Source organism: Solanum pennellii, chromosome 10, assembly GCF_001406875.1.
Source record: "Solanum pennellii chromosome 10, SPENNV200".
Taxonomy (NCBI): Eukaryota; Viridiplantae; Streptophyta; class Magnoliopsida; order Solanales; family Solanaceae; genus Solanum; species Solanum pennellii.
Window position 1 is genome coordinate 78456043 of NC_028646.1, and position 14550 is coordinate 78470592.

The 14550-nt window shown below is 36.4% G+C and overlaps 3 protein-coding genes across 7 annotated transcripts; 2 read left to right on the forward strand and 1 right to left on the reverse strand.

Moving 5' to 3' along the window:
- The first annotated feature begins 217 nt into the window (after nucleotides 1-217).
- LOC107002801 lies at nucleotides 218-6153 on the forward strand. Of its 5 annotated transcripts, none has more exons than XM_027912501.1 (8): nucleotides 218-457; nucleotides 678-796; nucleotides 2095-2236; nucleotides 2329-2525; nucleotides 2689-2796; nucleotides 2880-4918; nucleotides 5214-5286; nucleotides 5705-5988. In XM_027912501.1, exons 3-8 carry the CDS (start codon nucleotides 2140-2142, stop codon nucleotides 5849-5851), a joined length of 2661 nt encoding a protein of 886 aa, XP_027768302.1. In that variant the 5' UTR covers nucleotides 218-457; nucleotides 678-796; nucleotides 2095-2139; the 3' UTR covers nucleotides 5852-5988. The 5 variants fall into 5 exon arrangements, with proteins under 5 accessions (XP_027768302.1, XP_027768303.1, XP_015056455.1 ...); XM_027912502.1 differs by lacking the exon at nucleotides 678-796 and having other exon boundaries at nucleotides 2880-4574; nucleotides 4674-4918; nucleotides 5705-5914; XM_015200969.2 differs by lacking the exon at nucleotides 678-796 and having other exon boundaries at nucleotides 5705-6153.
- Nucleotides 6154-8582: 2429 nt separating this feature from the next.
- On the forward strand, nucleotides 8583-10213 carry LOC107002628 (dehydration-responsive element-binding protein 2F). The gene has a single exon (XM_015200717.2). It carries the CDS (start codon nucleotides 9047-9049, stop codon nucleotides 9998-10000), a length of 954 nt encoding a protein of 317 aa, XP_015056203.1. The 5' UTR covers nucleotides 8583-9046; the 3' UTR covers nucleotides 10001-10213.
- Nucleotides 10214-10525: 312 nt separating this feature from the next.
- Nucleotides 10526-13961, reverse strand: LOC107002629 (adenylosuccinate synthetase, chloroplastic). The gene is made up of 4 exons (XM_015200718.2): nucleotides 13484-13961; nucleotides 12055-12747; nucleotides 11467-11778; nucleotides 10526-11007 (listed from the first exon to the last, which is right to left on the reverse strand). Exons 1-4 carry the CDS (start codon nucleotides 13829-13831, stop codon nucleotides 10837-10839), a joined length of 1524 nt encoding a protein of 507 aa, XP_015056204.1. The 5' UTR covers nucleotides 13832-13961; the 3' UTR covers nucleotides 10526-10836.
- Nucleotides 13962-14550: the final 589 nt, after the last annotated feature.

A 14550-nucleotide genomic window follows, 5' to 3' on the forward strand; every position in this document is an offset into this window, starting at 1 on the left:
ATATTATATGAAAAATTAATGATCAAATATAAATTTTTTAATCATGAAAGTCGAAAAATGTTATATAAATTGAGACAGATGGAGTAATATAGGGAACTCTTTGACTTCTTAAGTACATTTTAAATTTGATTGATTGGAAGCCTATAATCGGGTTTAACGAGGATCCGACCCAATGACCCAAACCCGGCTTCTTTCCTTTTTGGTTCTCTTTTTCTTTTCAATTTTTCAAATCTGGACAATTTTCTGCTCCAAAATTTTGAAAAACCCTCTATAATGGAAGCTCTGCAATTTCTGAACTGAAGAGATTCATCAGTTTTTCGTCTCTTTCGTAGCATAGAAACACTACTAGAAACCGAAGGTTCCAGAAAAATCGAGCTTTTTTTCTCTCTCTATTTGTATTTCAAATTTATGGTGTCAAAGTTGGGAACTTGCTGAATGTATATGGAAGGAGAATCAGGTTCTTGAAAAGCTTTTATTTTTACTTATATTAGTCTATTGTTTCATTAATTTCATTTTTTTTTAGAATTTCTGTATATTTATCACTGTGTAGCAGAAAAGGTTTTACATTTTTGTTAGTTCTTCAGTGTTTTTACTACCTGTTATTATTTAGCTTCGTTATTATATTTTCTTGTTTTAGTTTCTGCTTGTTACTGTTGGCTTTTTTGCATTTTGTTCAGTTGAGGGTTTATTGGGAACAACATCTTGGACTTCTCATGGTAGGGGTAAAGTTTAGGTATACTGTAGCCGACCCCACATGTGGGATTATACTTCTCTACCGTCTCAAAGCAGGGATAAGGTCTGAGTAACCCCACATGTTGATTACACTTGGTTTATTGTTGTTGTAGTTCGCCAGTGTTTTGTGGTATGAATTTTCTGAGTGACAACTGAGAATGTTCTTGACTATTTTTATCCTATAGATGTTAATAAAGCTAAAACATGGGAAAGGAACTTTATTTACTTTTGTACTCTTACCAAATTAAGTTGATCATGTTCCTTTCTTCTGTTGTCCCAATTGGTTTTGCTTTCTCAAGAGGGAGTAATGAGTATATTGGTTCCTGTGGGAGGCGGAATGCTTCGTGGACCGATTTGTGTCTTTTTTGTTTTCCATGTCATTGGTTCTGTGTTCGATCTGTTAATTGCATATGGGTGACCTTTTGCTATGTAGATTAAGTTAGACGCGCGGAGAAGGATTTTATGCTATGGTGACTGCTATTCTATCTAGTATCTAGTATTGGGGGTAGTAGAGTGATCATAATTTATTTCTAGCCTAATAATCTTCATTGACTTGACGTAAAAAAAAAAAGATATACCCAGTTGTCATTTGATGGTCTTACTTAGCTAAAACATGAGCTTCTCTATCTCCACGAGGTAGTCTTTGTACATTTTGCCTTCCCGAGACCCCACTTGTGAAATTTCACTAGGTATGTTGTTGTTGTTGTACTGAGTAAAAGCATAATATTCAATTTGAGAAGAAAAGGCTAGTGTAGAAGTATGATCTAATTAGTTGGAACATAACATCGTTTTTAGTCCTTCTTTCTATCCGTAAAGCTCATAAGCTTACTGATTACAAGGCTGATGCAACTGACAGAGGTAAGTGTACAGTGAAATAAAGGAAGCTATTAAAGAATTAGCATTGGTGGGGGACTAGAAGGAAATCCTTGATCCAAGAGGCTGTAGTTCTAAGTATGTATCATTGATTTTATTTGAACTCATGCCGGCTGGGAATGTGAATTTCTAATAAATACGCATTGATATATGCAATTTTACGTTTTCAGTTTCAGCTTTTTAATAGGCTTTGGTGGGGAAGCTCCCATCTAAGGAAATCAAGAAAAGTGTATGCTATGTTTACTTGCTCAAGGAATTGTTTAATTATGTTTACTTGACATGTTTTACCATTTCTCAACAGAAGCCCCAATTTGATTTGGCTTGTTTGAGGCCTTGGATAAGTTCAATAATTTTCCGTTTGGAATTTTTTTTTACTAAGAATGTAATTTGGTTATTGATTTATTGGGTGCAGGAATCTAATATTTTGTTACTTTTGTCATTATCGTGTATTCATTGCATTGTCATCCCTTCTATGTCTATGTCAAACAGCTAAATAACAAATTTATGGTCTCTGAAGCACTGCAATAGTCTTTCATGGCTACCACACTTGCATGTGCATCATCTCTGCCATGGATTTGGGTGATTGAAGCATTGGCAAGTTCCCGTGAGATTGACACATCTTTACTCATCAGTATGTGTGAAGTTACAATTGCTTTATTTTGTGGTAGCTGTTGTTGAATTGTGGGCATCAGAGTTTTGACTTTAATAGTTCATGCATAATAGATTTGGTTAAGAAGACTCCTGCAATCTCTGATGATCTGGGGAGAAATGCAAGGGAAATGGTTTCCTTGAGACTTTTAGAGAGCTTATTTGTTCGGGAAAACTCAGATGCAAATAGTGTCGCTTCAGTTCCAGGTGACAAAGTTGAACTTGATCCGTCAAGGGACTGCGAAGATGTCCTTCGCTGCATATTGTTGGAGGTAATTAGTTCTGTCTTCTACTTATATATGGTAGATTATTTGATTCGGTTATTTGAAAGCTCTAAGCAAGGGACCTATTTCAAGGGAATGGTCTCCTTTAGAGTTTTAATTACTTCTGTTTTACATATGCTTAGTTGTGTCTTTGCATGTAAATGTAACACAGGTGTCTGCATCAAATCTAAAAACAGCTACTCCAGATATGTTAAAGTGGGATGTTCTGTCGTTCATTACGAAAAAGAGATCTATCTTGTCAAAGAGTCACTTGCAACAAGTAAGCTAGTCGTCTTTTGAATTGGTTGGAAAATATGAAAATATGTCTGATTGGGATTTGCTATATTTTCTGTTGATAAACAGTTTAAAGATGCCATTGTGAAATCGACGACTCCTTTTTCCACTTCCTTGAAAGAAAGAAGTGGATTGGAGTTGGGAAACCACTACAGAGACGGTGTTACTGCTGATGCTATTGATTCTGATGGCTTTAAGCAGGGACATAAAATAGGAGGTGTGAATACCCGACATGCTGCACCAACTGAGAACTTGGATACTTTAATACAGGGCAACAAGAATGGCCTGCAAGAAAATCAGCCTGGAAGCACTCTGCTGCCTGTTAAGAGAAGTTTTGATGCCCCTACTGCTTATGAAATAGAAGTCAATAAAACTAAAGCCATACCAGAGATAAGTTCTGATCCATGTGCAAAGGCAGCCAAAAAGTTTAAGCAGGATGTTGCTGGTTTCATTCAGAACACTGTTCCTGATTTGATATCGTCTCAAAGAGGTGGAGTCCCAGCAGAATCATGTGGAGGAAGTCAATCTATTGTTCAAAAAAGGAACTCGGAAGGTGATGGTACCCTCGAAGCAAATGGATGCCTGAAGGATGGTAAAGCAAAGCATGCTGGATCAGCAAGTGTTTTATGTGGCATTGACTCTAGTATCAAGGATCTGTTGCCTCAAAGAATGAGTTCAGACAAGAAGTTCAAAAATATTGGAAGTAGCAGCAATTGTTGTCCTGAACAGGGAATATCATGTGACTCATCCCTGCGTGTGATTCAGCAGGATTCTCGCACTTGTGGCTCCAAAGGTGACCTGGATTATAATCTTCCACGAGATCTGCAAAATGGCGAACCTTCTAATGCAGACAAAGAGAATATTGAGCAAAGTCGTGAATCTGAGTTCTCTAGTGATACTGATGAGTATCACTATGAGAGTACTGCTCTTGCTTCACGTAAAAATGATTTTTTGAACTTGCAATACGCTCAGGGTGAAGATTCTTTGGCAATTATTGACTGTACAGAGCTTAATCTTTGTGTGAAGTGTAACAAGGGGGAAAATTTATTAGTTTGTAGTTCTGATACTTGCTCTTTGGTGGTTCATGAAAGTTGCTTGGTTTCTGCACCCAACTTTGATTACAAAGGAAGCTTCTATTGCCCCTTTTGTGCATATTCTCGAGCCATTTCTGAGTACCTGGAATGTAAGAAGAAGGTCTCACTTGCTAGGAATGATTTGGCTGCATTTATTGGCATGGGAGCTGGAAAACAATCAAAGAATTCACTACCTAGGTCACAAGGAATGAAGAAGCATCAATCTCGAGAGGGTAAGAATTCATTGAATGAGGTCACAGAAGCAGGAAGTGCTCCAGCCGATAGGAGTTCTGTCGGAGCTCAAGTCATTCAAACCAGTGCTCCTAAACCAGAGCCTTCTCTACCCCGCAATGAAAAAATGAGGAATTCATTGAATGAGGTCACAGAAGCAGGAAGTGCTCCAGCCGACATGAGTTCTGTCAGAGCTCAAGTCATGCAAACTGGTGCACCTCAACCAGGAACTTCTCTACCCCGCAATGATAGTGGGAGGAATTCGTTGAATGAGGTCAGAAAAGCAGGAAGTGCTCCAGCCGACAGGAGTTCTGTCGGAGCTCAACTCATGCAAACCGGTTCACCTCAACCAGAGGCTTCTCTACCTGAACAATGCTTAGTAGCTGGTCAACAACCCGACAAATCACCTCTTAGATGTCAGAGATCAAGACATAGATCAAGACAGAATCAGTCCAGATCGGAAGAAGAATTGTGTCATGATGAGAATAGAAACAAAAATTCTTTGGAGAAGGCTGAACCAGCAGGAAGTCATAGATCAAGACAGAATCAGTCCAGAGAGGAAGAAGAATTGTGTCATGATGAGAATAGAAACAAAAATTCTTTGGAGAAGGCTGAACCAGCAGGAAGTCATCCAGTAACTAGAAATTCTATGCATGCGGAGGTCACGCAGATCCATCCACCTCAACCACATGTTCCTCATGAACATATGTGCCAAGAAAGTTCTTCTATAGAAGTAAGTTCTGAAGAAGAGCAAGATGAGATAGGTTCCAGATACCATGTACAATTTAGGAATCAAGAAAACAAGTAAGTCTTTTGCACTTCTCCACTTATTCAAATCATGTGGTCGCTTCATATATTCTTCCAAGAAGTGTCATCTGATTCACTTATACTTTCAAGTGTCTGCATTTATTTCTGTTTTCTCATCTCTTTTACATTGAATCAAAACATTTTGTTAATAGTGATAATCAGGCACGTGAATTACTGTTGTTTTATTTTTTTTTGGTTATGATTTATACCTCTGATAGTTTGCTGTTCGTTTTTATTGTTAGAGCGAGTAGTTGGAAACTGTGTTGATAAAGGATGTACTTTTAATTTGCAGTTCCTGTCCCTGGATTCCTCAAATGAGGAGGAAGAAGCTCCCATGGACAAAAATGGAGGAGGAAATATTAAAGGTACATGCATATTCTTTTGTCTAAAGTTTGCTTGTTTACTGCCTCACGCTTCTTCTCTCCTTGAAAATGTGGTTAGAATGCACCCCCTTTGTTCAAATAGAAGGTAGATCATGCATATTCTTTTGTCTCAATTTTGCTTGTTTTCTGTCTCATGCTCTCTCTCTTCTTGAAAACGTGGTAAGAATGCACCCCCTTTGTTTAAATAGAAGGTAAAATTCATCTCTTTTTCTGTAAGTGCACATATATTTACTTGTGAAAAAAAGAAAAGATTGTCCCATTCAATAGGAATAAGGGGTTTCTTTTTGTTGGTTTCACTTGAATGTTGGAGGAATTTACATGCAGCTGTGCTTTTTCTTTCATGTTGCGTATATTAAGGGAAATATAATAATTTTACTAGCCTTTGTTGTTGCTTTCGCAGGAGGGATTACTACGATTCTCACATTTTCATGATAGATGGAAGAGGATTCTAGAATTTGGAGGTGATGTTTTCATGAAAGGTAGGACAGCGGGGGACCTCAAAGATAAGTGGAGAAACATTAGCAAAGCAGACGAGAAAGCAACATAAAGGTTTCTTTTTTAAAATAGACTCTATATATATGTATTGTTGTCTAAAATTGTTGGGTGCTTTATGTTGCTAAAGTCTCTTCGATGGTAGTTTTTGTTAGAATTTTTTTTGGAATGAATTAACGTAAGAAGCCAAAATTAGAAGTTCCCATGCAGCTTCTAGAAAATAGCATTTTGTCATGAACTGTTCTCTAGGTAAATTGTAGAAATGTTTAAATTCCTGCTTGTAAATGTTCTGAAGATTTAATAACAACCTTGTTTAGCAAGTCTACCACATTGTTTGATCTTTTATGATGTCAATGATATGAAATGGTCACTTTTTGAAGTATGAATACGACATCGATTTATTACAGTTTTAGTTCTGTTGCTTCCAAAGTAGTTGTTCCAGCTTCAGCCACTCGAGTTTTAGTTATTTCTTTTGATTTCTCATCAAATGAATGACACAATTTAAGACATTGACTAGGCAGGGATTCAGTGTGCAAGAAACATGTTTTATTTATAAGTTCCTCGTATTTGTAAATCTAAAGTTTAACACCTTCCCATTCTATGGTTATGGTGTGTGTATATATTCTGTATTTTTCTATTCCATGTATGTAAGACGTGCATGACAATCCTTCACGAGGTAAGTGTAAGATCTACGTACATTCTATCCTTTCGTTCTTTAACAAATTGGTAAGCTTATATTTCGTCATTATATATGCAAAGGGGAACATAAGCCCGTGTTTCTCCTTTTATTACTCTCACAGGTTTACTACTACATATTACTATTAGTCTTCTTCAACTAGTTTCTTTTCTGTATACCATTTCTGGTCAACTTGTCATTAATTTACTGGATGAAATGACTTTTATACCCCTCACACCGACTCGAGTGTAGTGGAATACAAGAATGCCACGTGTCCTCTATTTACTGGATCGCTGCGTCCCTATTACCCTGTAACGTTTTTCCCATTTGTACAATGTAATTCTCTAACGGGGATATTCGATTGAACCCCTTCCGAATTATATATATATATATATCGGGTGGATGTTGGATCCACAAAATAACATAAACTGTGAGTTAACTGTTGTCCAGATTGTTAATTGATCAAGAAATTCATTAAATATCTATAGATACTCAAACTATGAACCCAATTGTTAATATTTATGATATAACTTGAGAACCATGCCACTCCCCGACCTCGAAAATCGAACTTTCCTCGAGTCTATTCTGAATCCATTTGTCACTCTCTGGCCTTGAAAATCACACTTTCCTTGAATCCATCATATAAAACGTTACCTATAACTTTAAATTCTGAATCTGCTTCTGTCACTCCCGAGTCCATTTCAGAGTGTGATTCAAGTTGTGTTGTGTGCGTACGTATATGACTGCATGGGATAAAGATGAATGTAAAGACTCGAGAATCAAGCTGTGAATGTCAGGAAAAAATACATGTGAATTTAGAGGCTCGTGAATTTCAAAAATTCTTGTGAGGTGCTTTTTAATACTTACACAAAATTTATTAGTAAAAATTCATCACTGGCTAGTATTTCTTCTTCTGTGACTTTTATGAGACAAGAAGAGTGTAGTGTGTTAGACCATTTTGAATTTATTATTAATTAGAGAATCCAAGGAATGTGAGGTGTCATACTTCATTCAATTCAAAGCAATCTCTTTAGTTTGAGATTACAACAATGATGGATTTCATTAGAGAGTATAAACTTTCTTTATACCTTCTCTGTTTTGTCTAATTTTGACTTGACATGGCATGAAGTTATAGAAAATAGAGAAGGTTTTTTTTAGAGCCTGTTTGGTTCAGCTTAAAAGCTGGTCAAACTTACTTAAAAGCTGGTTTTTGATTTATTTAACTGTTTGGCAATACTCAAAATAACTTATTTTAAGTTAAAAAAAATTATTTTAAGCCAAAAATTAAAAGCTGGGGCAGGGGTGCTTTTTTTTTTTTAGCTTATAAGCTGTATTAAGTTGACCACATTTTTATCTTTTTGCCCTTAATATTATTATACAATCTCCAAATTACCCACATAACCCTAACATCTCTTTCTTTCATTTTTCCCTTTTCACGTTCGGCATAGCAACTTCAGCACTTTTATCCAAACGCATAACTGCTTATTTTAAAAATAAGTTTTAGCACTTTCAAAAGTACTTTTTTAAAGCTGCTTTTATTAAGCCCATCCAAACGGGCCCTTAATCTTGTGGTCTTAAACGGAAGATAGGTAGAATAATGCCAAAAAAAATTGCATTCGATCTTATAATCTAATCATGACATGTAGAAAGTTAGAATTAAAGAGTTGAATAAAAAGAAGAAAAAAAACATTCTTTTAGATCAGACAATAAGATAAATAAAGAGAAGAATTAACCTAAATAACATTCACACAACCACTTAAAAAAAAGAGTAATCGACGGATATATAATATATTACAATACATGCAATATATGTGTATAATCATACATAATCAGTATATAATCTATATATTTCAGCTAGAAAAAGTAAATTATGAATCTAATCAGCTATTTGTATAGAGAGTGTAGGTCGTCATATATGATTTTACATATGTTAGAGAACCACTTATCATTTCCCTTAGGTTATCCGTTTTACCGTATAAATAACCTGATCGTGTAGAATTTTTATCTATTATTGTCACTGTGTATAACTTAAACTTCGTAAAATGAAAGAATGAGAGAAATTAGAACTAAAGAATAATGTGACTTTGACATTATATACAGTGTACACTGTTTACTACTTAGCTCAAACGGTCACATGCATGAGCTCTTATAACACTAACAAACGTGAAAACATTTAAATCAAAACTACAAATTCTTCCCTTATACACACACATATATATATTCCTACTCCTTGCAATATATATATCTCACACTCAACACTGAGCAAAAAAAAAAAAAAAACTACACTTTCTTGTACGACACTGATAGTCTAGTCTAGCGTACTATAAACGGGCTTTCAATTAGCCCGAAAAGTGAACACTCTACGATCTTCGACACTGATAATCTAGTCTAGCGTATCGAACGGGCTTTCACTTGGCCCGAAAAGTTAACACACTAAAGTCTGTTGTTTTGCTTCGCCTACTTATCCAAAGTTAACTACACTTCACTAAGCTGTAACTTCATACAATTTTTCCTGTACTCTTTGGCCTTTCAGTACGATACTGATAATCTAGTCTAGCGTACTGAACGGGCTTTATGGATAGCTACAAAAGAAATCCACTAAAACCATGGAAGAAGGGCCCGGCAAGAGGGAAAGGGGGCCCGCAGAACGCGTTATGTGAATACCGAGGCGTTCGACAGAGAACATGGGGTAAATGGGTAGCAGAAATCAGAGAGCCTAAAAAGAGAACTAGGCTATGGTTAGGATCTTTTGCTACAGCTGAAGAAGCTGCAATGGCTTATGATGAAGCAGCAAGAAGATTATATGGACCAGAAGCTTACCTTAATTTACCTCATATGAGAGCTAATTTCAATCCACTAAACAAATCACAAAAGTTCAAATGGTTTTCATCAACCAACAACTTTGTTTCATCATTAATACCAAATACCACTGGCTTACTCAACTTAAGTGCTCAGCCAAATGTTCATGTAATTCACCAAAGGCTTCAAGAACTCAAGAGAGCAGAGGCCGCGGCTGCAACAGCAGCAGCAGCAGCAGCCTCATCTTCTAGTTCATCAATCACCAATATTCCCAAAAATGAAACTCAAAAGTATAGTAAATTACAACCTGAGTACTTGACAATGACAAGTCCACATGTGATGATCAAGGAGAAGGAAGATGAATTCTCATCACACAACAATGTAGCCATTCGTGGTGATCAAGCTGAGAAGCCTCAGATTGATCTGAATGAATTTCTTCAACAAATAGGAATACTGAAAAGAGACGATCATCATCAACAACAACAGCCTGATAAAAATCAAGATCATGATCATAATAATAATAGCATCAGTAGTTTCACAGAGTCGAGAGTCTCACTAAAAGACGATAGTTCAATTGCTCATTTATTTGGTGATACAACAAGTTACAATTGGGACACATTGGGTTCAATAACAGGTATAGAAGATCATGAGGTAGCAGCAGAAGAGGCTAATAGCTTTTATAAAGTGAATGATGAGCTTATGTTTCCATCTTCAATATGGAACTTTTGAAAGAATTTATCTTATATACACTGAATGTCGGTATATTTTAACCGACTATATAAGGCTATTTGCAGAACTTTTAACTTTAATAGAATAAAAAACTTAATTATATATCCAGTGAGGCAATTATAAACCAATTGTATTTCAAAATAGAGAGTCCTCTATCACGTGGAACTTAGATTCAGTTCCTTCTTTTAAAAAACTGGGAATTAATTAAGTTCATGTTCTATATATTTCACAATAAAAATTTTCAAATACATACTTATATATTTTTAACCATACAATAAATTGATTTATAGTATAGTTTAAGAAACCAATATCTCTTCAATCCATTCTTCTCAAGGAGAGCCTCCTAAGCCACTATTAACAGTGAAGTAACATCATCTTAATAGACACCACAGGTTGAACACAGAAATGAGTGCAAGCTTGAAAATTAAGTTCTGGGGTAATAGGATACTCGCATAGTTTAGACGTGTAACCAACAGTTTCATCACAGTTGAGGGTGGTTCTCATGCATTATCCCGAGTAAATACGTTTACCAACAGAAAATTCTGATATAGATCAACAGGTCAAAAGTTAAAATGGCAAACAGTTCAATACAGGGAGAAGCGTCATCACTCAAGCAAGCTAGTGGCATTCTTAACTGACTGTTCCTTGGGAGGTTCAACAAAATCCCGAAAGGAAAACAGGGAGGGGTATATCTAGCTTTAAAAACAACAAGTACATTATTGTTACATTAAGCAACGACATCAAATTGATAATGCCTAAAGTTACTACAAGCTTAGCTAAGGTTTACCAGCAATTTGAAGTATATGATTCTGGTAATATGACGAACGTATCTAAAATCACTTGTAGATAAGGGCGTCACGACCAGGCCCAATACCAATATAGTGGATAGGTACCCCAACAAGCTCCTCTATCCTTTCTACATACTCGCGTGCAGCCTTGGGCAAGTCAGAATACTTCCTGATTGAAGAAATATCAGTTTTCCATCCAGGCAAAACTTCATACTCCACCTACATAGATGAGAAAAAGGAAAACATATAGTAGAAGTCACAAACACACAATACAAGAAAATAGAAAACGGTAATAAGATACAAGCAACATGGGGCATTAAAGAAGTATCAATATGCATACCAAAGGTCTACCGATATAAAAAGCCAACAGAAAAAAATATGATATATGGGAAAGAAAAGGCAGATTGGAAGAACAAAAAAGTTGCAAAAATTAGGGAACTTCATTTTCATCCACCTTCCGGTAATAGGGTAGAGGAAATTAAACTAAAGTAAACTCCTCGCTGAAAAACATAACTTTTATGAAAAGCTTTTAATGTTTTTCCACACATCAATGTGTTAATATGGCTCAATTTCCCAAAACATTCACATAAAAATTGGAACTAATAATCTGGTCTTCCAAACACCACAAAAGTCATCACGTAAAAAGATGTTGAAGTGGAAAAAAAAAAAGAAACTTACCTTTATTTGTTCGAGAAGACTTAGATCAGAAGGAAAAGAATTTAATGTTGAACCATCAGGATGCCTGTAGGTAACACCCAACTGAATTTCTGATAGATCTGACAGCACATCTAATTTTGTCAGGTTTAGAGAAGCAAATCCATTTATTTGACAGCAGTATCTTAGTGCAACTATGTCTAGCCAACCACAGCGACGCGGGCGTCCAGTAGTTGTACCAAACTCCTGCCCAGCAGAACGAAGAAGATCGCCATATTCGCCCATGAGTTCTGTTGGGAAAGGACCAGAACCAACTCTTGTCGTATATGCCTTAACCTGCAGGAAAAGCATCAATTAAAACAGCTCAGTATTTGCTGCTCTAAGCTTAAAGTGCGATAAATGCAGACTGAAGGACCATGCAGTCAATTGATTCCTAAGAGCTAGTTGATATGAGGATCATATTCTTATGGCTAAAATCTGGGTTTATCACACGTTTAGCTAATTGACGATGATAGATGTACAGCAATAAGTTTTAGGAAAGACAAAACTGTTCTTCATTCTTCAGTATAAAAGGACAAAATTCTTTTAAGAAAATAAATCGAGTTTGCTTACCACACCAACAAGATCACCGACAACTCTGGGAGCAATTCCAAGACCTGTGCAGATTCCACCAGCCGATGGACTGGATGAAGTGACAAAAGGGTATGTCCCAAAATCGATATCCAGCATAGTTGCCTGACCACCTTCTACCAAAATCTTCTTTTTCTGAGATATAGCATCATTCATGAAGTGCACGGTATCTGTAACGAAAGGTTCCAACCTCTCAGCAAATTTCTTATAGCGTTCCACTTCCTCCCTGAGCATGTCAGGGCTATACTTAAAACGTTGGAATCTTGAAGCGGCATCTGATAATAAAAGATCAAGCTTTTGGGGGAATGTGTCCATATGCCTTAAATCACTTACCCTTATGCCATTTCGAATAACCTTGCTTGAATAGGAAGGCCCAATGCCTCTCTTGGTGGTACCAATAAAGGACTTATCTAGCTCAGCTTCTCTAAGCCCATCTACTTCTTGGTGAAAATCAAATAACAAGTGAGCACGATCTGATACCAAAATCCTTCCTTGACAAGAAACTCCATTAGATTCAAGCTTGTCAATTTCATTAAAAAGTCCTGGTAGATGTACCACGACTCCGTTACCAATAACACATATAGTTTCCTCATTGAGAATCCCTGAAGGGACAAGGTGCAGAGCAAACTTCTTCCCCTCAGAATTGTAAATAGTGTGCCCAGCATTGGCTCCTCCCTAACAACCAAAAACATTATTAAAAAGCTCACTAGCATAGTTAACAAGCTTATCTATCCCAAGCAATATAAAGTAAAGTAGAATGGTAGGATGACAAATAAATAGAAACAACAATTTAAAACAAAATGGTATAGAGGAGAAATACATATGAACATTATACAAAAAATATTTGATCTTTCACCTAAAGACATGACCGAGTGGTCATTGGGTTGAGAACCCTGAACTCTAATGTTCAAATCCCTTGGAGTTGAAAATAGTATATGATTTCTTTGTATTTGTCCAAGCCTTGGGGGATAGAGTTATGTGGCACTTCCAGCAGGCACCAAATGGGAGCAAATCAAGTATCAAAAAATAATACGAGGAACCTCTAGAATCAATAGAAACTATGATCCTAAGGTATCACTAGGGCTTCTTTTGGAGGCCTCTTGTATCCTAACTCACCCGCTTACTGAAACCAAGCATATGTAACAAAAAATTCCAAATAATGAAGCAAATGTTGTTCTTGATTTGGCTTAAAGTTTACTCCAAGATGCTAACTATACAGTATAAGTGTTATTTAACGGTTATAGGAAGTTATCGCTCGGACACAAACTCATATAGCACCCAAGGCTGTGGCCTAGTTCTAATTTCAGCAGAGACAAAACACTAGGTGATTTCTTCTAGCTGGACAGAATTGCTGGTATCCCGTTGAATTAATCGAAATGATAATACCAATAATGAACTCATATAAATATACCTGACAACGAGCAACAATATCAAAATGCTTAGCCAATATATCCACGAGCTTTCCCTTTCCTTCATCACCCCATTGACAACCCAGCACGCCTGATACCTGACTCAGTGACTCAATTCGACTCAGTCCTGACTCGTTGACCCCTTGACGATCCACTACTGAGGCAAGCGGCTTTTTCGAACAAACTATCATTGAAGAAGCCTTCTTCTTCCTTTGCTGGAACTGAATGAGCCTACAACTATTGGTCCCATTGTAACCGATGGTCCCACTCCGGTGACTCACCTTCGCCGTCGCTGTAGCTGTCGCCGTTGTGATTGAGCTGGCATCAAGCTTCATGGTTGAGATGTTCATGGTGGCGGCACCGGGCGGCGTGCGGTTGCGCTGTGCACAGAGAGGAGGAAAAATGTGTTTTCAGGGTTTAGGTTCAGGAGAATTGTTAGGTGGAGAGCATGGGACCAATTCACTACGTTCCAGAATAATAATATATTCATAGGTACACTCTCATTGTTAATTATTAGTCTCGAATTGATTCGTAAATTACTTAACTTTAAAATATACGTCAAACAAAATATTTTTAATGTGAATCTAGATTAATCAAATATTCAAGCATATATATAATCCAAAAGAATTAAAGCATATCTTTTTCAATTATTCTCCTTTTGTAATGTCTTTTATGTGTGTATACTTTTTTACTGAATGTGATTTTCTTTTTTTTATAATCGATTCTATTTAACTTCTAATTATAGTACAATAACATATCCAGTGAAATCTCACAAGTGTCATCTGTAACCTCTAATTGTAAACAAGTCTAATTATTTTAAATTAACATGAGATAAGAAACCAATATTACATAGTGTAATTGGTATAACAACAAGGGCATATATGAGCCACTTTTATAACGAGGGTATATCAGTTCAAAATGACAAAGTTGAGGGGTATATCAAACCCTTTTCCCTTTATATTATTTAGAACCAACAATAACATATCTATTGTATTCCACAAGTGAAGTCTAAGAAAGGTGATATGCATGCAACCTTACTTCTGTCTTGTGAAAGGTAGAGACGTTTCAT

Bases quoted from the DNA above. Each gene is read 5' to 3' on its own strand.
- LOC107002801 (XM_015200969.2), top strand. From the start codon at position 2,140: ATGGCTACCACACTTGCATGTGCATCATCTCTGCCATGGATTTGGGTG. The intron at 2,797-2,879 runs GTAAGCTAGTCG...GTTGATAAACAG, and splicing joins CAAAGAGTCACTTGCAACAA to TTTAAAGATGCCATTGTGAA. The intron at 4,919-5,213 runs GTAAGTCTTTTG...TTTAATTTGCAG, and splicing joins TTTAGGAATCAAGAAAACAA to TTCCTGTCCCTGGATTCCTC.
- LOC107002629 (XM_015200718.2), bottom strand. From the start codon at position 13,831: ATGAACATCTCAACCATGAAGCTTGATGCCAGCTCAATCACAACGGCG. The intron at 12,748-13,483 runs GTATATTTATAT...TTTGGTTGTTAG, and splicing joins ATATTGTTGCTCGTTGTCAG to GGAGGAGCCAATGCTGGGCA. The intron at 11,008-11,466 runs GTAAGTTTCTTT...TCATCTATGTAG, and splicing joins GTCTTCTCGAACAAATAAAG to GTGGAGTATGAAGTTTTGCC.
- LOC107002628 (XM_015200717.2), top strand. From the start codon at position 9,047: ATGGATAGCTACAAAAGAAATCCACTAAAACCATGGAAGAAGGGCCCG.